This window comes from Dermacentor andersoni, chromosome 1, assembly GCF_023375885.2.
Source record: "Dermacentor andersoni chromosome 1, qqDerAnde1_hic_scaffold, whole genome shotgun sequence".
NCBI lineage: Eukaryota > Metazoa > Arthropoda > Arachnida > Ixodida > Ixodidae > Dermacentor > Dermacentor andersoni.
Window position 1 is genome coordinate 392,610,716 of NC_092814.1, and position 23,850 is coordinate 392,634,565.

Consider the following 23,850-nt stretch of genomic DNA (forward strand, 5'->3'; position numbering starts at 1 on the left):
TCACTCGCACATACAGCATATGGTGGGCGACGCTGATTTTATCGCCTTTGGACTTCGTACAGAACCTCACGCCGACGGCAGAAATGCGCCCGGAGGAGTGTCCATTAGTTGCTGTCGCAATAATAAGTCGATACAATATGCTGATACATGTGCCCCCTAGTGCTTCTCATCGACCCCACACTTGCCAGCTTATGGCCTCCAAGATCTGGCAACACATCTGAGGCCATGACGAGCTAATTCACCGCGTCTGGAAAAGATGCTGGTCTACTTCGGCAGCCTCTGTCTGTTGTGCGGCACGTGATTTGAAAAGAGCGTTTGCAGACAACCGCATGTAATTCATTTATTCAACCAATGGCCCCTCAGTAGTTTGAATTTATTGCCGCAGTCTTTCTTTGCAGCAGCAGTGAAGTTTCATCACGCGCTCAAACTCAATAAAATTGGCAACTTGTTTCTATATATCGAAATATCATTACATTGAAATTCAATTCTTTATGCAAATAAGTACAGTCACCTATGGATTTTTCTTACACAAAGGGGCCACGAACTGTTCCGCATTATCGGGCAATTGGAAAAGCAAATTTGAATGAGAAAAATGATCATTTTGTTGACATTCTTTTGCAAACAGCACGAATAATGGGGCATAAAAAGAGGCACACGACACAGGCGCTGACTTCCAACAAGTAGGTTTATTGCGCGAGCACAGAACATATAGGCAGGGAAGTAATAGTAAAATATAAATGGCATGGAAACACGAAAACAATGACTTGAGATTACATGGGGACGGAGATCGGTTAACTTTGCAGATACGCAATTTCCTTGTCTAATGACTGGATGGATGATGGCAAATGCTTTGATAATTTCACGTGTACTGTCACTGTCATCCAAAAGCGTGCTGATCAGTTATGCCTGTATGCTAGCACGTTGGCCGGGCCTACGTGTGACCATCAGCCATTTCATGTGCATGCAGGCGTACATTTTTCTGTCAAACCTTGTTCACTCTTGCCAGAAGTTTGGACGTGGATCCCATAGTTGCCAAGGTTGGCTTACTTGTGCAAAATGTGTTGCAAAAAACCACGCTTCTGACAATTGTGAAGAAACTCCACCATCCCAACTGTGAAGGAAACCACCTGGCCTATTCTCCGTCCTGGCCTATCTGGAAAAAATAACAAGAAATAACCAGCAAAGTTACGGAAAACGTAATGTTTCAGGAAGCATGCAAACGTGTATCGTGGTTTTCACTCACAAGTTACAGCGATGTGGCGCGTCAGAAGGCAGTGCCACTGAAGCTTTTCACGCCCGTCCAGGCCACGTCTAGTGAGTCGACGGTCGCACCTTTTGTCCCTGTGGCGGATGTAACAAAAGCTGCCCTGCCCTCGATGAAGCCAGGTCACCAGGCCTTCGTCTACACGTCTACAGAAACGGCAGTCATCCAGCACCTCAAACAAGGTGATAGACACTAGCTCAAGCTCCTGGTTTCGTTAGTGCTGAGGGAAAGGAAGGGCTCTCTTGAGCACACCAGAAAAAACAAAAATCCCATAACAGCGCTCAAGGTCAGTCTTGCAACCTAAAAAGAACAACTTTTGACTTGAACACAGAACACATTTTCTTTCTCAAGTGCAATGGCTACACATAATTTACTGGAATGCTCATGGCACTGTGCACAATTTAGACAACATGAGAGAGATAATACAAGAGCTTAATCTGTGGCTGTTCTGTGTTCAAGAAATGCACCTGAAATCATCGAACACGGACTTCTTAACCAAGTACACAGTATTCCACAAAGACCGCGATGATGGCAACTCTGCATCAGGTGGCGTGGCAATTATAGCTCAGAGATCAGTTGCTTGCCGGCACCAAAGTCTTCAAACAAATCTGGAAGCAGTAGCTGTTAGAACGATTCTATTTGACAGGCTTGGGACAGTGTGCTCCTTGTATATTCCATTCAACTACCACCTAGAGCTTAGAGAATTTGAGTCACTAGTCAGCTCCCCGTGCCCCAAGTCATTACAGGGGACCTAAATGCCCATAATTGGCTCTCGGGCGACCCTCATTGTGACGCAAGAGGCCGTGCAATCGAAAGCTTTCTTCAGTGTTCTCGTGCAGTTCTACTGAATAAAAGAGAACCTACCTTCTATAGCATTGCACATAAATCGCATTCTTCCATAGATCTAAGCATAGCCTCAGCAGAAATAATGTCATATTTCAACTGGAAAGCAATCAGAAATCCCTACAGAAGTCACCATTTTCCAGTAGCCCCAAGCGACAGCACGCGCTGCAAAATGGAATCGGCCAACTGGGCGCGTTATCACCAACTTACCCTTCTGAGGCGAGATGACATAGCAGCCTTTAGCATAGACGGTTCCGTCACATACTTGATAGCTTTTATTATTGATGCTGCATCCAAGTGCATACCAGAAACAAGTGGATATCTTGGTGAACGACGGCTCCCGTGGTGGAATGAAGAATGCAAGAACACCCGTAGAAACCAAAACAAAGCTTGGGGACTTCTACGAAAGTCTCCAACTGCGGAAAATCTAATCAATTTCAAACACATCAAGTTACAGTGAAGGAGAACACATAGACATGTCAAGCAGGAAAGCTAACAAAAATACTTCGCAGAAGTAAACTCTTATACAGATGAGGAACAAGCTTGGAGATGGTCTAGGGAAATAAAAGTTCTGCTGCCACACCTTATCCCATTCGTAAATCATGAAGGTAATAGCCTAGAAGGTCAGGTAAACTCCCCGAGAGCTCACTTTGAGCAAGTATCTAGCTTTACCAAATATTCACATTAATTTTTAATACATAAGCAGCTGTTGGAAAGGAAGCCACTTGAGCACAAGTGCAGGTCACCTTGGGAGTATAACAGTCCTTTTAATATAGCTGAACTTCATGCAGCACTTAATTCCTGTGTACTGGAGAAGAACGAGCAGCAGGCACTGCTTCGAGAAAGACGACGGCAACGAGTAGTTGGAAGCCTTGTGCCTGTGTTGCCGAAGCTCTGTGTCCTCTCGCTACGTGCTCCGCTATCTGAGCGTTTAATCAATTGGACTATAACGCCTCTTGACATTTGGTGGAGGTGCTGGGTATTCTGTTGCAGAAAAAGAATGCCTGGCTATCATTTGGGCCATAACTAAGTTTTGTCCTTACCACTACGGCTGCCCGTTCGACGTCATCACAGAGCACCATGCACTCTGCTGGCTGCCATCCTTGAAAGATCCTTCAGGTCGCCTCGCTCGATGGGCGCTTCACCACCAAGAGTATGATATTCGAGTGCTGTACCGCTCAGGCCGTAAACATTCGGACGCGGATGCCTTGTCTCGCTGCCCAGTGTCGGGCCAGCCCAATTATCAGAAAGTACGAATATGCAAGCCCTCCCTCACCGCCACGAATGTGCTTTCAGAGCAGCAGAAGGATCCATGGGTTGTTGCTATGCTGGCTTTTCTGTCAGACCCATCAGCACCTTCTACTGGCCGTGCATTGTGCCGTCAAGCACACCACTTCGCTGTTCGTGACGGGCTCCTGTACCGCCATAACTACCTTTCGGACGGGCGTAAATGGTTACTCGTGGTTCCTCGACATCTACGTTTGGACATATGTGCAGCGTTTCACGATGACCCGTAATGCGCACATGCAGGAGGACTAAAAACATACGCGCGCCTGCGAATTCGTTATTACTGGCGCGGGATGTACCGATTCGTTGGTCAATATGTCCGCTCCTGCCTCGCTTGCCAACGCTGCAGGAATACCCCTCATGCCTTAGCTGCTCCACTGCAACCATTGCCTTGTCCAGGACGGGCCTTTGACCTGGTCGGAGTTGATCTTTATGGGCCCCTTCCGAGCACTTCAGATGGCAACCGCTGAGTGATAGTGGCAGTAGACCATCTCACGCGCTACACAGAAACTTCGCCTCTGCCCAACACATCTAAGCCGGATGTTGCCTGGTTCCTTCTGCGTAACATCATACTTCGCCATGGAGCCCCAAGAGAGTTGCTAAGCGACAGAGGCCGCGTCTTTCTGTCTGATGTTATAGAAGCCCTGCTCAAGGAATGCAACGTAATTCACCGTACTACTGCATACCACCCGCAAGCTAATGGCATGACTGAGCACTTTAATCGCACTCTTGGCGATATGTTAGCCATGTACGTCGCATCTGAGAAAACCAATTGGGACTGAATTCTACCCTTCGTGACGTATGCTTATAATACCGCCACACAGACCACCACAGGATTTTCCCCATTCTTTCTTCTTCATGGACGCAAGCCTTCCTGCACAATGGACATCATCCTTCCGTATCACCCTGACACAACGGAGGCTACTACCCTGTCCGAAGCTGCTGCACATGCGGAAAAGTGCCGAAAGCTCGCCCGCGCATTTACTTCGAAAGATCAGCAGCAACAGAAGCACTTTCGGGATATTCCCTCCTCTTTGGCACCCTATGCCCCTGACTCACTAGTCTGGCTTTGGGTTCCCGCTACCGGCCATGGACTTTCACCCAAGCTTGTTTCCAAGTACCAGGGTTTCTACCATGTTGTCAGTGAAACATCTCCTGTGAACTATTTGGTAAAACCATAGAGTTTCTCACTACATTACCTAGAGGGAAATCTGGCGCTGCTGCGCTGTGGTATGCATGGGAATGCCGGTATATTGTGGATTCGGATTGGCATCGTTCTCGTAGAGACAGGACACCTTGAAGACGCGCTTGGCAAGTACCGTTCCGTCTGTCACAATGATTCATTTTCTACTAAAACAGCACGTGAAAAGCTGTTTTAGCTTTATTATTACGCGAAAACGCGTTTTGTTTAACTATGAGAACTTCTTATTGTGTGTACGACTACATGTTACGTAAAAAGTATCAGCGGGCCGCTAAAGTTGGAGGACAGACGACAAGGTTCGCGCTCGCTTTGAAACAGTTGGTCCTCTGTTCTTGTTTTCCTTCGCTTGGTCATGCATCGGGGGGTGAGTAAAGATGTAATATGCGTGAATGGAAACATATTATGAAGATTTTACTTTGAGAACGCATTATTTGCGTAGCCATATCCACGTTTTAGACGAAGCCTCTTACAACACTAGCCAACACGAGCCTCGCAGACAAATATACCGTCATTCCCATGACGGCACGGTGCCCCCTTGAGAAACTCCCATAGACGGTGGCGCCAGATTACCCTCTAGGTGTTACAGTGAGAAACTCTATGGGTAAAACCCCTTGAGCCGCCTTCCGAGGGGCGCCGAGGGCGCGAAATCGTGTACATTCAGCGGCTCAAGCCGTATTTTGATCCACCTGTGCTATGTTGCCTGTAGGTTGCCTGTAGGTTGCCTGTAGGTTGCCGAGACGGCTCCTCTTCTCTGGGGCGGTAATTGTACGGGAGAAGAATGAGCAGCAGGCACTGCTTCGAGAAAGACGACGACGACGAGTGGTTGGAAGCCTTGTGCCTGTGTTGCCGAAGCTCTGTGTCCTCTCGCTACGTGCTCAGCTATCTGAGCTTTTAATCAATTGAACTATAACACCTCTTGACACCTGTAATAAGTCTGCCCCTGATAACATTGATAACAGGACCTGATAACATTGTATACGGCATGATAAAACACCTACACCCAGAAACTCTAATGACGCTCCTTTCACTGTTTATTATATGGGCGGCTGGGTACTTTCCTGCCTCTTGGACGGAGGCTATTAAAATTCCTATTCTTAAGGAGGGAAAGGACCCATCCTTGTCAAGTAGATACAGATTGATAGCACTGACTAACTGTCTCTGTAAAGTGCTTGAGAAAATGGTAAACCAGCACCCAATGCATTTCTTAGAAACCAACGAGCTATTGGAACCATTCCAGTGCATTTACAGGGAAGGTAGGTCAACAGACGACCACCTTGTCTGCATTGAGTCAAACATTAGAGGTGCATTTACACACCATTTTCTCTCTCAGCGTTTCTAGACTTGGAAAAGGCCTACAATACGACATGGCGTTATGGAATCCTGCAAGATTTGTCTGCCAAGGGTATCCGGAGAAGCATGTTAGAGATGATAGAAAGCTACCTGTCAAATTGAATATTTCGTGTAAGAATTGGCAGTACTCTCCCGGACCTTTATTCAGGGGACTAGAATGCCACACGGAGCTGTAGTGAGCTGCATCCTCTTTGTCGCTGAAATGAATTCTTTGCATGCACCATTACCACCAACAATGTTTTTCTGCGTATACGTAGATGATGTTCGGCTTAGTTTTAACCCTTTGAGGGTCAATGACGTAAATATATGGTGCCGCAAACAAGTCCAAAAATGGTCAATGCCATATATTTACAGCGCCGTCTGTACATTTAAAAAGCGTGGCAATTTCCTAACCTTTTCTTTTTTGTCATGTGCTGCCACTATGTGGGAATACAGGGAATTTTCTTGCGCGCCTCCCTCTCTCAGTTTTCGTTGCATGGTTTGTTTTAGAGCTACTTTGCGCCTGCGCGTCTATATACTACTGCTCGCGCATTGGCGCGGCCGGGCGGCAGTTCAGGTTTGTTCCGCGGGTGGTTTGGGCTTCTTGCGCTTGCAAAATTGATGGCTATCTCATTATAATTGCTCAAAGGGCGACTGCCTCTTTCTCGCTCGTTTAGTGCTCACAGCGGTGCACATAGGATGGATGCCGCCGTGCATGCGGTTCCATTGCTTTTTTTTTTTTTTTTTCGCGACAACTAATTGCCTCTGGTTGGCGATAAGATGTAGATTAGTGGAAGTTTGTCACACGTTGTGCTTTCTTGAGTGCGCGCACCTACGCAGTTTGGTTACGCTATGGATGTACATATCAGATATCAGTGTAAGAGCAGGAACATTCGAGTCTTGCGAAATATTCTCGTGTGTGCATTCGAGGCCTTGAACTATGTGTATAAAAATGCATCAAATTTTAAATTCTTATAAGATTATTTACTTGTTTATCATTGTTATTCATGAATGAAGAGTACATATATACCTACGCAAAATATTTGTTTCTCACTTTACGGTCAGCCTAGAAAAATTGCGGCAAATTTTTTTCGAAATAAGTCTCAAAGAAAAATTAGAATCTGCAATAAAAAAAAAATTGATCCTGCGTGGTCGCATATGGTAAAAAAAAATCGACCCTCAAAGGGTTAAATGTTGTAACCTCACCATCTGCAGGGACAGGTTCAGCTTGGTCTGAACAAAGTATCAAAATGGGCCAATGAGAATTGATTTAAGCTGAATCCAAGTAAAAGCTCCTGCATTCTCTTCACAAGGAAAAGAGGCCTGGTCCCAGATCCCAATGCAAAGCTTAATGGACAGCAGTTATCTATAAACACTCAACACAAATTTATAGGCATTGTATTAGGCTCGAAAGTAACCTTTATTCTGCACATAAAGCACCTCAAACAAATGTCTAAAAACAATGAACCTTCTCAAAATTTTATCACACACAAAATGGGGCAATGATAGCCTAATGAGCCTGTACAAGAGCCTCATACGTACACGTTTGGACTATGGCACTGTAGTGTATCAGTCCGCTACACCGAGCGCGCTAAAGGCGCTTGATCTTGTTCACCACTTAGGCATCCGGCTGGCCCCAGGTGTCTCCAGGATAAGTCCTGTACAGAGTCTTTGTGTAGAATCGAATGAGTGGTCAATTTATCTGCGAAGAGTTTGTCAGGTTCGTGTATTATTTAAAGGTGCATGCCAACCCAGAACATCCTTGTTATCGAACTGTGAATGAACTGACATGTGCCACACTTTACCAAAACTGACCTTCAGTAACTGCACCCTTCTCACTGCTTGTTGGGAAAATGAGGAAAAAGTGAAACGGGTGTTTCAGTTTTTCAAGATCCTCTTGTGGTTTCAGCGAAGCTGCTAGCACCATGAAAGTGGCAGCTTGCTGAGCGTGACACATCATTTGTTGAAGTGACAAAGCATGCACCGGAAGCACGTATCTGAATGCACTTTGTAGAGCTTCAGTCCGAGTACTCATGTCCTGATTTCTATAGTGATTCATCTAAGTCTCATGCCGTTGTTTCACATGCAGCAGTTGGACCATCTTTCTCGAAATCCAACGTCCTGCACCCGCAAACAAGTATCTTCACACCAGAGGCCTACGCAATATTATCGGCAGTTAAAAACACACCAACAAATTGAAATTACAAGAAACGGTCATATTTACAAACCCGCTAAGCGTCTTAAAAGCCTTATTGTGTCTGCAAATGCATGAGAATCCTGTAATTATTGATCTTTATTCACTCCTGTGTACAGCCTACACATCAGATCAACATGAATAATATGCTGGGTGCCTGGACACTAAGGGATTAAAGGCAACATGCTCGCAGATAGCAACATCCATAACAAGAAAAGCTAGCAACTGCTCGATCACTATCTCCACCACAGACTTAAAGCTTTTCTTGTGCAAAAAACTCATCAGTTATTGGCAAAGAATGTAGTGTAGTGAAACATTAAATAAGCTCCATTTTATTTAGCAGTGTTTAAGAAACTGGCCACCAACAACAAAATTATGGGGAACTGAGGTAATTTCTGCCAACTTCGGTTAGGCCATACATATGGTACGCACCCCTTCCTTTTAACCTGTGATCGATCTCCTAACTGTGGTAAATGTGGCCAGATACAGTTGAACCTCGCAATAACGGAATCGGTGGGCAATGCAAAAAAATTCACTTTCGTGAGGATTTCATTGTTGCGAAATGAGACAGCACAGATAAGTAATGGGTCGCAGAACGCAATTTTGCTGTCGCAGTTCCGTCAGCCTACTTTGACAAGCTCTGCTCGAGGATATAGAACCACACTGCCGACAGCACAAAGTGCGCCGCATGCGTCGATCAGCAGTGGCAGCACTGCCGGGGAGCAGTATTCTCGGTCAATGGCTTTCAGAGATACGATCACTTTTGCGAGATTTTGCATAACTTGGTACCGGACGCTTCACGCATGCAGCGGAATTTCTCCAGCGCACGCTGTCACCCGCAGGCGCCGATGCGTCCAGTGCCGAGCGCGAAAGGGATCATAACCAGTATACCCGAAGGTAGCCCTGGATTTGTCTTCACTGACGATTGCTCAATCATGGCCAGATGCATGGCGCTCCATGTGGTGACCGCCATCTCAGGTGCCATAAACAATTCCACGTCGGTGGGATGTGAATAAACAATTCCACGTCAGTGGGATGTGGATTTCCTTGTTTTCACTGCATCTTTCTCGCCGAGGCGCACATTACTCACTGCACTAGGTGTGTAGAAACCATCGTCGCATGTCTGTAGCAACATGCTGCTGCTTCAAACGAGCGATCAACAAACAAGATGGCGGACATGACGTGTTTCCGGCGCAATCGCTACCGGCGATTGGTTGTTTTGTTGCGATAACTATATAGACACTCCAAGCGCATTTTTGTCATCGCCGTCGGCGTTGCTGTGATGTTCCGTATAAAGTTAAAGAGCAATAACATGGTCGCCGCGTGTCGCATGCTCTATGTGCGACTAAAAGCACGCAAGGGAAGCCGACGATCGCGGCTCAATCTGGCGTGCGCAAAGGTGGAAATGGATAGGAAGCACGCCATCTTCTGGCGCGCGCATGCCATTAGGGATGGGGAGGGAAAGGAGGCGTTGTACTTCGCCCATGCGCATTCGAGCAGGCTTTATCTTGAAAGCAATCTTCTTTGGGTGCACGGTCTAGGTGGGCCGACGGCTCGTAGCTTTGCGTGCACTGTGTTCTCGCCACTCAGTTTGCGTTGAAGCGATACACAGCGTGAAGGTCACCTTGCTCGCTGCTGCTACCGTGCTTCCTCACGCCAGCGTTTTGACAGCGAGCGTCCAGAGTCTTTGTGTGTGATGTGTTCATGTTTACTTGTGCACGTTGACACCATGCTTGTTAATTTAGTTAGTAAGCGAATGTTTACAATGGTGCATTCTACTCCGGTGGCTGCTGCATATGGTGTGGCCGTGCAAGCCCTGTCTTGAATAAAATCTGCAATGCGACAGTGTAGGTATCTAGGCGCACCGTTGGCTGATAGCTTCGTGTGCGCTATAGCACCCATACGCTTGCATGTCACCTGAATTCACGAATTGAAATGTCCCTAACTTTTCTTGTATCCTCCTCTTGTTTTCGCCTCTGTCCACGGGCGATGTGCACCGCAGGCCTTCAGCAGGGTGCCTCGATGCGCGCGCCCCCGGGTGCAGCACATCAAGGCACCCTAGCCTCCTGGATCGGTAACGGTGGCAGTCACTCCGAATGTTAGTCTTAACCGAAGAGTATGGTTTGAATGGGTTCGGAAATTGAGCAAACTCACTTACTTTTCTTGTCTTCTCTGCAGCTGTGCCAACCTTCTTTGTGTTTTCCCGCAAAGTGGACGCACTTAACAACCACCTTCCTGAGCTCAACTACTACATGCTGCCCATTCTGGTGAGAGATGCAGTGACTGGGCTATATTTCATTGTTCAAATGTAGCACTTGGCTCTGCTAGGCTGCTTGAAATGCAAACTGAGGTACATTGAACATGAAGGGCACAGATAAGCTACTTAAAAGTGGCACTCGAATTAAGGTGTAGCTCACAGTGTACTAATCATGGAATTTTTAATGGTGTCCAAGTAAAATACTGATAATCCAACTGAATATATGAAAAATTTTTCAATACCCAGCTTTCATATCTAATGCAAATATTAAAAGTGTAATATTCTATAATGTTACATTTTCTAATATTCACACACCCCTACTGAAAAAGTTGCTTTCAAATTACATGCAAGTCTAACAATCTTAGAGAACATACACAAAGTGCAGCATTACAAAAGTTATTTGTTTGCACTCGGGAGGAGTTCTTTATTATTATTATTATTATTATTATTATTATTATTATTATTATTATTATTATTATTAGTGAAAAAGTCCTCCTAAAACAGAGACCGCATGAACACAGGACAAAGCGCTGTGTTCTTGCCAAGTCTCCATTTTAGTAGTGCTTTTTCCATCATGAACGTTTACCAACACTCCCAACTGACAGCTATCTGAATGTTATTATTATTAATTTGCATTACCAAAGTTTCTCTTGTTTCAAAGGCACACGGCCACTGGGCAAACAAATGAAACGTAGCTTTTGTTTAAAAAATTTTGTACTGGCTTTTCTTTTGAACTGGATTTGTTTGGCTGCGTTTGTCACAAAGCATGACCATTAGAAAAGTGCAAACTTTTTAAAAAAAGGTACATTTCTCGAGAACGCAAACACTTTTTAAGCACAGACTTTGCAGATTGTTTTTCCCTGCAGTGTGCTGCAGGGCATACATTGTTTAAACACCCCATGAGAGAATCTCTCTGTGAGGGCTGCCATTTGACTTGTGTCAAATATAAATGATGTGTCCCCTTGAGCTAATGTGGCTCCTTTAACGCAGACCATCTCTGTGGGTGCGTACATCATAGCATCAAGCTTCTTCAGCGTGTACAGCATGGCTGTGGACACACTGTTCCTCTGCTTTTGTGAGTATGCTCTGTGTGTAAGGTGGCTCAAGATGCAGTGGCATGTTGTGACAGTCAAGAAATTGCGTCACAGGGGGCACTTGTGCTACCAGTAATGGTTTGTCTGCCCACTTAGCTTGACTAACTCAATGGGTTCTTGATTGGAACGAAAGTGTAAACCCACGTGGCATAGAAGTAGCACTCCTTATGCGTGCTGGTGTGGCTTGCTTCAGCGTGGTGCAAAAAATGGGCACAGCTAGTTTGTCGATGGTTCCACCAGGTGGGAAGGAGAATCTCGAGCAGTTCATTTTCATTGAGGGGCCTCATTGTGTATGTACAGCAGTGACTGAGTCATTGGGAACCAAGTGCAGGCCTCTCCAGAGGCGCCGCAACCTCCCGTCACTTGTAACAAAAATTCTTATTGTGCTGCAGCTCTGTGGTGGCTGCCACTGTAGTGGCGAAGGAGTACAGGAGACTTCTGCTAATTCAATCCCAACTGAAGGTCCCAGCTGGTGCCCATACATTTCTACGAGGCCAAAGCTTGTTACATCCATTGTAAAATTGTCCTTTGCCTTCAAACTTGACTGGTCAGCATGTACACGCCTAACTTCAATGGTGACCTCATTAGCCACCCCCTTAGTACCAGCGCCTGTCTTGGCATAGCTTAGGGAACAATGAGTACATTTAAAAAACAATTATTTTTTGGTCTGCCATAAGAAGATTTTCACTCTAAAACGGTATCTCACGATCAATTATAGAGTATTTTATTTGCGTACCTTTTTTTCCCCGAGAAAATTGGTACAAAAATTGCCAATTGAATGCGAAACGAAAGCCATATTGGCAGCATTCGCAAGAGTTTACCTGACGGTAGATAGGTTGATTATTAGAAGAGAAAATAACAGTCAGAGTTACATTGTTCAATTTTGTGTCAAAACCTTGAGACCTATTCGTCAGCGTGACGCTGCGGATTACAGCATATTCTTTCACATTTCAGCTGTTGTGGTTCAGTAAACGTTCTTGAAACTTTCCAGGTTCATTCGTTGGCTCTCATAGAATACAATGTAGTAGTAGTAGTCCATTAGTGCTGACAAAATTTTGACAGGACTCGAGCAGACGGGGTCAAAACGAATGACTTCAGGGCAAGCTGGTTCAAACTTTCCAGGTTCATTCGTTGGCTCTCCTAGAATACAATGTAGTAGTCCATTAGTGCTGACAAAATTTTGACAGGACTCGAGCAGACGGGGTCAAATGAATGACTTCAGGGCGAGCTGGTTCAAGGTGCCACCTGTCTTTCTTCATTGCATATTTTCTGGCTTACCAAGTAAGAGTGGCTTTTGTGCTATTGCGGAAGGGTGAACACAGCTCAAGTTATGTTCCCTTTAAATCTGCAATAAAGAACATTGTGTTTTGGGGAAATGCATTTCTAAAAAAGAAAAATTAACTTCCAAAGGGAATTGGGAAGCAGCATAAATGATGGAGCAAGAGAGACACAAACATGACAGATGCACCAGTGAATCTTTATTGCACACTGAGAGAGAGGCAGGGAGGTTCACCAAGAAGGCACCTTGTTGACTATCCTGCACTTGCAGAACAGATAGATGAGGAAAAGAAAGGATAGTCGGGGTGAATGTACTCGCACAAGAATGCTTGTTGACAGTCACAAGCACTCCTCAAGTACAGCCACCTTCAGAAAACCATTACTCGGCTTTTGGGACCTTGTGCATGCGGTTAGACCAAGGTCCCAGGATATTTAAAGTGAAGCTTTCTTTGCGAACCCCCCTGTGCCTCTTTTGCTGACTGCGGTTGCCACTACAGCTGCTCATGCGTTCTGGCCGAGTAGCTCACACTTGGCTGCAGGATGGCAGCGCCATCTAGTAGCAATGGCTGACACTACTTTGCCCGCGGCGGGGGAAGCCGGCCTGCACATGAGGATGCCACACGGGGAAGAGGGGGGAAGCTGGTGAAGAGGGCTGCGACAGGAAAGAGTGCACTGAAGGTCTCGAGTTGCACCTGCGTTACACCGCCTGGCGTGGACGGTTGCATCTGCACCTCCAAGGGGGGGGTCGGTTGCTCCACACAAATGGCGCAGAAAGCCTGTTTGCCTCTTTCAACCCCAGTAGTGCTGGTTGCGAACAAAGGTGCATTGCATTCTTTGCCAACATGAATAAATCGTTCGGTTTCACTTTGCACTCAAGTAGAATGACATGTTTCAGCACTCCCTATGCATTTATGGAAAGCTTCGCTGTATATAGATGCCTACAGGGCATGTTGGATCTGCTGCATTTTTTTTCTTCCAAGAGCTGTCTGCGGTCGAAGCAGCTGAGGCCAGCTCACAGATCTAGTTGAGTTGAGCATTTAAGGATGGGCACTCAAGGTGCTTTATTGTCTCAGCACACCTGCAAGAATTGCACTATCGGCCATTCTTTTGCAAAGCAGATTGCCTCTGCATCCAGTTGATGGGGAATGGCATAGCAGCACACTGTACTTTGACAGTAATGCACACATCTGTCATCGAGCAGTGGGGAAGACACCACTACAATTACGCTGCATTCTCTGTGAGGCATTGGTGTCGTCACACAATTCTTTTTCAGGTGCCTTTCAGCTTGCCCAATCACACTGTCTGCCTGTGCCACTTTTCGTGCATAACACCTGACGCTAGCGTACATACGTTTGTGTGGTAAGCTTTCGACACTCCCACGCTGCCTAACAGACATTATCAACTGCAATAATTCATTCACATGTCGTGTGAATACCCCAGAAGTTCATTTTTCCACATAACCCGCCCTGGTAACTCGGTGGCTGTGGCATTGCAATAACTGAGCACAAGGTTGAGGGTGCGATCCCAGCAGTTGCATTTCAATGGAGGTTGAATGCAAACACACTCGTGTACTGTACATGCAGGTGGTCCAAAATAATCTCGAGTCCCCCACTACGGCATGTTTCTTATAATGAGATTGTGGTTTTGGCTCCCCAGAATTTAAATTTTCATTCTTAGCATGCAAAGCATGTCTCAGCTTGCATCCAAAGTCGACTTTTAACAATGCCATATTAGCAGGGTGCATAGAAACCCATAGCAGGGCCTGTCGGTCTGCACTCTGACTGTGCGCAGTTAATTGTTGGAGGGAATCTCTTGTCAACTAAGCATCGTCGTCATCACGAAGTTTGTTGCCCGGAACCCTGCAGCTTCTCCTATCCACACGTGTAATGTATCTTTCCTTGAGCAGTGCCTTTCCTTGAGCTTATTTTGTTATAGCGCAAGCTTGACAAGGACAACAGAAGACATATCTGACGCACACAGCGCTAACTTTCAACAACAGATTTATTTCTCATTCTCGTCGCTATATATATACCCTCGAACTGTGTAAGCACGTGTAAAATATGTGGAAAAATGAAAAAAAATATATATATTAACTGGGAACCACACGTAGGCAGTTTCTTGACCCACATAATCACAGACATGTACACGTTCAACGCGAACAAACGTGTACATGTACATGTACACACGTACATGTAACATGTACACATGGAATGTGTACATGTCTGTGAATATGTGAGTCAAGAAACTGCCTACGTGTGGTTCCCAGTTTATATTTTTTGTTCATTTTTCCAAAAATTTTACACATGCTGTATGATGGTTCGAGAGTATATATATAGCAACGAGAACGAGAAATAAATCTGTTGTTGAAAGTTAGCGCTGTGTGTGTCAGATGTGCCTTCTGTTGTCCTTGTCAAGCTTGTGCTATAACAAAATAAGATATGCCGTACAAACAAGCCCCTACTGCTATCCTCATTTCCTTGAGCACCGCCTTGAAGCGTGAGGCTAGGAATGTGGTGAGCCCAAAAGTCAGTGTCTTGATCTTAGTCCAACATTTGATCCCGCTTATTGAAACTCTGTGGCGAGGCATCAGCTAAGGTAGCAAAAACATATGAAAGGTTTTCCTCAGGTTGCTTCCCACTTCTGGGAATACACAGTGATGTTCTCTACACAGACACCGCAAATGTGACCCATGAAAGTGCTCAAAATAGTACTTGTAAGCAGCAGTTTTTTGTACCAAACTGGAAGCACTCATTTTTTAAAATGTCAAATGGACTCCCAAAACTCATGCATTGTTCCATATATTTTTTAAGTGGCATCTGTCGCAAACCTTTGCATATACAGCAAAACCACGTTATAACGAAACTGGATATAACGAACTAATGGATATAACGAAAGCAATCGGGATTCCCCTTGAAATTCCAATAAATGCCTATGTATTGAAATCCTTGTTTTAACGAAGCTAAAATTTCCTTGCAATGGGTATAATGAACCTCTTTTTGGAGCTGAGCTCTGTGGTGCCCGTTACTGCATTTCGCGGCGCCGTCGTGCCTCGCCATAACCAGCTCCGTAGCCCGGGCCAGCATGCAGCTCTAGCTGTGCGCGCTCCTGGCACCATCTCTCGCGCATGGTGCAAGCCTTGCTCTCTTCGCTCCTCCTCCGATGCCACCCATGTGCAGTGGCAATCAGAGCGCCGGCTTGGTGGCAGCTGATCTCGATGATGTGCTGCTGCCTAAGCCGAAATGCATAGCCACTGCCATTCGCCACTGCATGTACCTCTTCCCCCCCTCCTCTCCTCCGTGGTGGCCACCACGCGAGAGCGCGTGGTGTTCTCTGGTTGCCGAAGCGTCGGCTTGGTATCAGCGGATCACAGTGTGCGCTTCCCAAGCCGAAACGCAAAGCCACCTTCAGTTGACTCGCTGGCAGCGTCAGCGGTATCAGTCAGTCGCTTGCCATCTCTTTGCTGCGCAACGTTCCTATACGCCTCTGCGCTGCCTCCCACAACCTCCCGATAAGCGAGGCAGCTGCGCCAAGCCATGCTCTGTTGGTGGCGGCTGGTGCAAAATGCTCCGCACCAGACGGATTGTCCAAGGCTCACAGACGGTTTATATTATACAATCCGTCTGTCTATATAAGTAGTTACTACTCAGCCAATTCTTTCTGAGCCATGAGCGAGGCAACTGGTGGAAGTCCTTTGTGTGCCACTGCTGCTAAATGAGCTGTCCGAGCCGAGGTCCAGCATGTCGCCGCCAGAATCCAGAGGTGCACTACGCCGAACTAGGCATTGGTGCAGAAAGTCTAGCATATGGGCATCTATTTCTCCGTCCACAAAGCTACCTTAATGACAATCAAGAACTGGGAGTGGAGTGTTTCTTGAAGAGGTGAAGAATAAATACTTGTAACTATACATGCATGTCTTGCTCAAATTATTTGCCTCATTGTACAGAAAAGCCGAAACAGCTGAAGATCTGCGCTCAAATTTCGCATTAGGAAGTAATGTAATCGTTGGCAATTTTTTTTTTTTCCACAACGAGCATTTACTGACCATTTTGGTACCTGCCAGGTCAACGTCTTATAGCGCGCTACATTTGTGTCTCCTGTGCGCGTCTCCCGGCCTCCCCTTTCCTGTGGAACTGGTGGACCGGGCCGCTTTTCCGCTGCGTGCGTGGGGCAGCGCCGACTGCGGTTTTGTTGTTGCTTGGCGTTGCCTCCGTGTGCATCAACAATATCAGTGTTTCTATCGGTTCGTTCATGTGAGTTCCCGCTGCCAGAAAGGAGATGGACAACGGCAAATGGAAGTGCAAAACGATATCAATCAAGCAGAAGGTGGCTATGCTGAAAGCCGTCGAGTCCGGCGGGAAGAAGAAAAAAGTGGCCAAAGATTTCGACATAGCGTTGAGCATGCTGTCGACGATTTTGAGCAGCAAAGAAGCGTCCACCAGTGCTGCCGCACGTGGCGTAAAAGGCAACAGAAAGAAGCTTCGAGCCCCGCCTTTGAAACTGTAGAGAAGGCAGTCTTCAAGTGGTTTTTGGATGCAAGAGCAAGCGGCATTCCTGTGAGTGGGGCACTGTTGCAGCGCAAAGCGAGGGACTTTGCATGCATCATGGGGCACGACGATATTGTGGCTAGTGTCGGCTGGCTGCAGCGTTTCAAGGAGCGCCACGACATCGTCGGCAGGGCTGTCAGCGGGGCAGCGCAGTCTGTCGACTGCGAAGCTGCAGTGGCGTGGGTGGAGACAAACGTTGGACAGCTGCTAGAAAAATACCGTGCCAAGGATTTGTTCCAGGCGGATGAGACAGCCCTGTTCTACCAGATGCTGCAGCAAAAAAACTTGGCCCTCAAAGGTGAACGCTGCCGGGGCGGTAAGCAGGGCAAGGTCCACGTAACAGTGTTGCATTGTGCCAACATGGGTGGGTAGGAAAAGGTGCCGACCCTCGTGGTCGGCGAAAGTGCGTCACCACGATGCTTCAAAGGCAAATGAAAGCTCCAAGTGAGTTATGTGTCCAACCGCAAGGCTTGGATGACGAGAGAAATTTTCACACAATGGCTGCAAGAGTAGGACGCGAGCGACTGGGCAAGCAGAACCCGAAGATACGCCTCGTACTGGACAACTGCGTGGCTCACCACAATGCTGCTGTGCTCAAGAACATCGAGCTATGCTTCTTGTTGCCAAACTGTTGTGTGCAGCTATTGTTTACCTTGTAGTCACTGCAGAAAAACTTGGGACTGCCATTTTTCTTTGGCGTAACGGCCATTGATGATGCTAGTGGCAGTGCAGATGGGTGGACGGTACCTGTGGCTAGCATCCTTTTTCAGCTGTGTTTGCTTTTCTCTTGGTGCACTGTATAGCTTTTTCCCGGCTGTAGTAGCACAGTCAAATCTCGATAATTCAAACTGGAAGAGGCCTGAAAATTTGTTTGCATTAAATGGAGTTCAAATTAAAGGAAGCTCATTCACTTGCGTGCAGCACTTTGTGAGGTGGTGCATGTGCACTGAGCTAACACATGAGGGACGAGTTCCACAAGTGTTACTTCACAGCAGCGCAACATGTGCTGCCATGAAGCCATATGTCTAGGCAAAATTTTGCTGCTTGAAGCCGCACCTCAAGGTAAAATTTGCATGTAACCTGCACCCCAGCTCTACTGTTAAATTTTGAAAATTTTTGGTGTGGGTTATGAAAAGGCGTTTAATTGAGTAGAGATAGCAGCAGTCATGGAGGCATTCCTTAATCAAGGAGTACTGGAGGCATGCGTGAATATCTTGGGCAATATCTACAAAGATTCCACAGCTACCTTAATTCTCCACAAGAAATGTAGGAAGATACCTACGAAGAAATGGCTCAGGCAAGAAGACACAATCTCTCCAATACTATTCATTGCATGCTTAGAAGAAGTATTCAAGCTACTAGACTGGGGAGGCTTAGGACTGAGGATCAACAGCGAATATCTCGGCAACCTTCGATTTGCAAATGACATTGTTCTGTTCAGCAACACTGGGAATGAATTTCAACGAATGATTGAGGACCTTAACGGAGAGAGTGTAAGAGTAGGGTTGAACATTAATATGCCAAAGACAAAGATAATGTTCAGTAGCCTGCCAAGGGAACAATAATTCATAATCACCAATCAACCTCTTGAATCTGTGCAGGAGTTTGTTTATCTGGGTGAATTACTCACAAGGGACCCTGATCATGAGGAGGAAATTTATAGAATAAGAATGGTTTGGAGTGTGTATGGCAGGCATTACCAAATCCTGACTAGGGGCTTACCATTGTCGTTGAAAAGGAAAGTGTGCAATCATTGCATTCTACCACTACTAACATATGGGGCAGAAACTTGGAGGTTAACAAAGAAGCTCAAGAACAAGTTAAGGACTGTGCAAAGAGCGATGGAACGAAAAATCTTAGACGTAACGTTAAAAGGCAGGAAGAGAGCGGTGTGGATCAGTGAGCAAATAGGCATAACCGATAGTCTACTTGACGTAAGAGAAAAGAAAAAAACAGAGCGGGACAGGCCATGTAATGCCTAGGGATGGTAACCGGTGAACTATTAGTAACAGAATGGGTGCCAAGGGAAGGGAAGCGCAGTTGAGGACCGCAGAAAATTAGATGTGGTGATGAAACTAGGAAATTTGCAGGTGTAAGTTGTAATCGGTTGGCGCAGGACAGGGGTAATCGCAGATCGCAGAAAGAGGCCTTCGTCCTGCAGTGAACATAACATAGGCTGATGATGATACGCACCAAAATACGGTACTTTCAACGAGAGCGGTGAGCAGCAGCCGGCTCACCGCTTCACGAATTCACGCTGCTGCTAGCACAATCGGTGGCGCGGTATGTTTGATTTAACTGTCCGTTACTGGCTGTTTTTCGGCTGGTAACTGCCAGAAAATAGCCGGTAACAGACAGTTACCGATCGTTTCGCACACTGAAATGCACATTGTTATTGCGATAGCATTTATATGAACACTTCTGGCGTATTTCCGCTCTGGGCATTGGTATCGCTGTTGCAGTCGCCATGATGTTCCATAGAAAGTCCAAGTGTGATAACATTGCAACCACATGCCTTGTGCTGTGGCTGCAAGTGAAAGCATGCAAGGGTGAGCCGAGGATGGCAGCTCGATCTCGCACATGCAAGGGAGGAAGGTGGCACCGAGGGGACGGGACTTCTACTTTAGCGGCGGCTGTGTATATCACAGCTGAGCGCGGCAGTGCGGGCCCTATCTTTAATATAATTGGCTGTAGGTACAGAGTCTAGGCACACCGAGGGCTAATAGCTTTTTGTGCGCAGTGTTCTCACCGCTTAGTTCACGTTGAAGCGTAAGGCAGCACGAAGGGCAATTCGCTCGCTGCTGCCACCGCTGTTCCTCACACCAGACGAGTGTCTGCGGCCATTGAGCAAGATGTGTTCATGTTTGCCTGTGCGCACGTGACACCATGCTTGTTAATTTAGTTTGTGAGCAAATATTTACAAGTGTATACTGCCGATAAAATGGCTACCCTTACTTCGCGTAGCTGTCAAATAATTTGCTATTGCATTCTATGCTTCACCTTTTAAGCAAAACTAAACATTTTTTTTTGTACAGAGCCACAACATCAGTTCGAATAAACTGCAAGTTCGAATTAAGCTTGTTTGAGTTAACAAGATTCCACTGTATCATGTTATTCAAATGGAGCTTCAAACTTGTTGGTACCCAGAGGATGAACTTTCAGAATTTCAATTCTGGCGTTTTAATGCCAAAACAACTATCTGATTATGAAGCACACTGTAGTGGGGGACACATCTCCAACGTCCATTAAAGAATCTCTCACTGACATGAATCTAGATATTGCACTTTCCATCGCTTGGTATGCGTCCGAGTTGGCAAAGTAAGGACCAGATGTCTCGTGAAGGTTTTGCCATGCCTTGTAGCATTGCTTAGACCAGTAGTGTGCTCTGACTTCTACTGCTTTGAGAGTTTCAGGGCCTTTTTGAGGGGAGCCGGTTGTTCCAAATCTTTTGGAAGACGACCAGTCTTCCAAGGACCAGTCTTGATGGAAACTCTGGTTCAGCAAGTCATAGTAATCGGTGCTTTTCAAGAAAGTAAAGCAGGGTTATCAGATGTAAAATGGTGCACAACAGTGCCTGCTTCCACTATTGAAAGGGCCCCTCACCAGGCCACATAGCAAATTTTGGTTATACGCTGGAAGTGGTTACGTGCCCTCTAAGGAGTGTTCTACTACAAGAATTTTTTCAGATTAGTTCATTAATAGTAAAGTACTGAAAATTGCGCAGGTTGGTAGCTTTTCATTATAAAACTGCGGTGCACACACAAGTGCTTTTTTTTTTCCTGTTTCTCGCATTTTTATTGAGTGGTGCACTTCCGGTGATGGTCTCACGCGCGAGCTGTTGCGTTTGTCTCATTTTGCACGCTCCACATAAAACACCTGATTAGCTGTATCGTGTCATGCCTGACACGTGTGCTACGCACAATGCTGTGGGGGCGTTGCCTAACTTCTCTGTATATTATCGCATAGTCAACTGAAATACTTCACTGTATAAGAATTACGACTCCATAAATCCTGGGAGCTCGTGTCCTGGCTATGCGGAACACGCAGTCATGCTGATACATGGTATCAGAAGTGGGATATAAGTCTGTGCCACAGTCACAAGCACTGAGGCAGATGCGAGAGGATGAAAGAACACGATCACACCACTGTAACACTGTAGAAAATTATATAGTTTCGTTCTCTGCACGCAAACGTGGGATCAAGCAGACGAAACGGAAGTGTGTTTCTCTTGCTACAGTGCGAAGTAAAACAAGAACATGCAGACATTTTGTTTGTATGTTTTGTTATTTCGCTAAACTTTAATTTGTCTATTGAAGCAACAGATGAAACAAATAACTAATGTTGCCTCAAATAATTCTCACTTGCGTCTCACTGCAAGTGACATCACAGTGTTGCGCCATGTACGTGGGCGCGCTTTTGCATTTGATGTCGACTCCAGCCGGGAGCATGGCACCTACGAAGAGAAGGGCAAAGGACATTTGATTTGAAATTTAAGCTTTTTCCGCGGTGCATAGGGATGTAATACAGTCGAGCCCACTTATACAGTAAAACCTCGTTAAACCGTACCCGCTTAAACAGTAGTTTAGTTTTAAAAGTAGTAAAGGGAAATCCCCAACTCAGCGGCCACTGAACATAATGTGTTTTGTATCCGCATAAACCGTACCAGCTTATTGTGTACGCATCGGTTAAAACGTAGCGTTTCCACTTTTCGTCGCGCAAACATGGCGGTGCGTCGTCTTCATCGAGCGGCCCGGCAGAACAACAAGCCTCGGAGATCGGAACAACGGCCTCCAAGTCCCTTGAGCGTTTGCACGTGAAGCCACATCAACATCAACATCATTTCAGCGCCGTGCCAGAGATGCCAGAGGGCGTTGTGGCATCGTGCAACCGAGGACTCTCGTCATGCCGAAGCTCGGATAAAAAAAAGCCTAGTGCTCAGCATAGAAGAAAAATTAGACATTGCCTGTGCTATCGAACGTGACACGAAGAAGTCGGCGCTAGCACGCGACAGGGATCTGCTGTTGACTACGGTGTGTGGCATTTGGAATGCAAAGAAGTTACATTTGAATGCAAAGAAGAAGAATGCAAGAAGTTCGCAGTCGCATCGCTGCTACGACTGCGAAGAGATGTCTGCTACGAGGTTCGACTTTTCGCCATCATTGCCTCTGTTGTTGCCGTAGTGTCAACTAGCGACAGTGATGAGGACGGCACGGAAAGCGACAGCACGGGCGATTTAGGCCTGACAGTGGCAGAAGCTGCGCGTTATGTCAGCCTCATGAATGCAATCGTCGCGACGAGAACAGCAACTGGCAATGGAAAAGGCGCCCCGGGACTTCTGCAGCACTACTGCGCGCGTGCACGGAGAATACGTAACACCAACGAGAAATCTGCCATGCCAGTGTTTGCCGAGAAGAGGGGGCTGGCTGAAAAGCTGGCACGCAGCTTCAGTAAGTTTGAGGCCGTTGTCATCGTGCCAGGCTGCCGCGGCATCAAACAAAAATAACACTTTTGTCGCGCGAAGTGAATAAATGCTGCATGTCTTTTTCCCCTTTCGTCGCACTCTCTCTGAATTCCGTTTTCGACAGGTAAGTGGGCGATCTCATGCTAATTCGGTTAAACAGTACAATCGTTTAGTACGTACTTATTCCGAGCTCTGGTCAACTACGGTTTAACGAGGTTTCACTGTAACAATATTCAAGTGCCACGAAAATTCCATTGTTATAACCGATAATTGTTATAACCGGGTTGCACGAAAGAATCAAAATAGGGGGATGGCAGAGCTGATGTGAGAAAACTATAATTGTGGGGAGGCCAGTGCCCTTCCCCACCACCTTGCTCCATCCAGCTGCTGATTGTGTTCACTCGTTTAACTGCTTCCTGGGCACCCCACTTGTGTGTAGCAAGCCACGACTGTCGGTGTTAAAGGGACACTAAAGGCTAATAATAAGTCAATGTGGACTGTTTAAATACCATTCCAGAAACCTCGCAACGCTTGTTTCGTGCCAAGAATGGACTTATTTTACTAGAAAATTGCATGTGAAGGGTCTGAATGCCTTTTTCGAAATTCAAATCTCTCGCCACTCAACCGGAGGAGTGGTGACGTTGCATACGCCATCACCACCCTTTGCTGCCACCAATGAGTAAAACAGCGCCCGACAGACGGCAGCACCGAGCCAAGGCAGAGCGGTGGGTTCGCCGCTGCTTTTTGGTCAAGTGGCGTACACCATTCGGGCATCCCACGACGTAACATGGAAGTTAAATTCTCTGCTACTTGCAGTTTGTGCAAGTTTCACGAGCCAGCAAAACCAGCGCAGGACTACGTGATAACGAAATGGCTGAATGTGAAAGCGTGGGCTGTGCAGTGTCAAGCGAAAACAAAACCTTTTGACCGCCCGCGTCTTGCCAAGAGTAATTTCCATGAGTTCTTTTTTCTAAAAATGAAATAGATCTGGATAAATAGCATTTTATCTCGTCTTGTAATACAATAGAATGAAGTTTTTTGTAACATGTGTCTGAGTGCTAATGACAGAATTTAACTGAGGGGTGCTTTTGTCATCAG

The 23,850-nt window shown here is 46.3% G+C and overlaps 1 protein-coding gene across 3 annotated transcripts in view; it reads left to right on the forward strand.

Annotated features, from left to right (window-relative positions):
• The window catches only part of Ctl2 (Choline transporter-like 2), a 448,555-nt gene that overhangs the window by 414,531 nt on the left and 10,174 nt on the right, over positions 1-23,850 (forward strand). For all 3 annotated transcript variants that reach the window (XM_050168529.3, XM_050168530.3, XM_055064868.2), the window contains 2 exons: positions 10,297-10,385; positions 11,366-11,450. In XM_050168529.3, the coding sequence (XP_050024486.1) occupies positions 10,297-10,385; positions 11,366-11,450 (174 nt within the window). The remainder of the gene's footprint in view (positions 1-10,296; positions 10,386-11,365; positions 11,451-23,850) is intronic.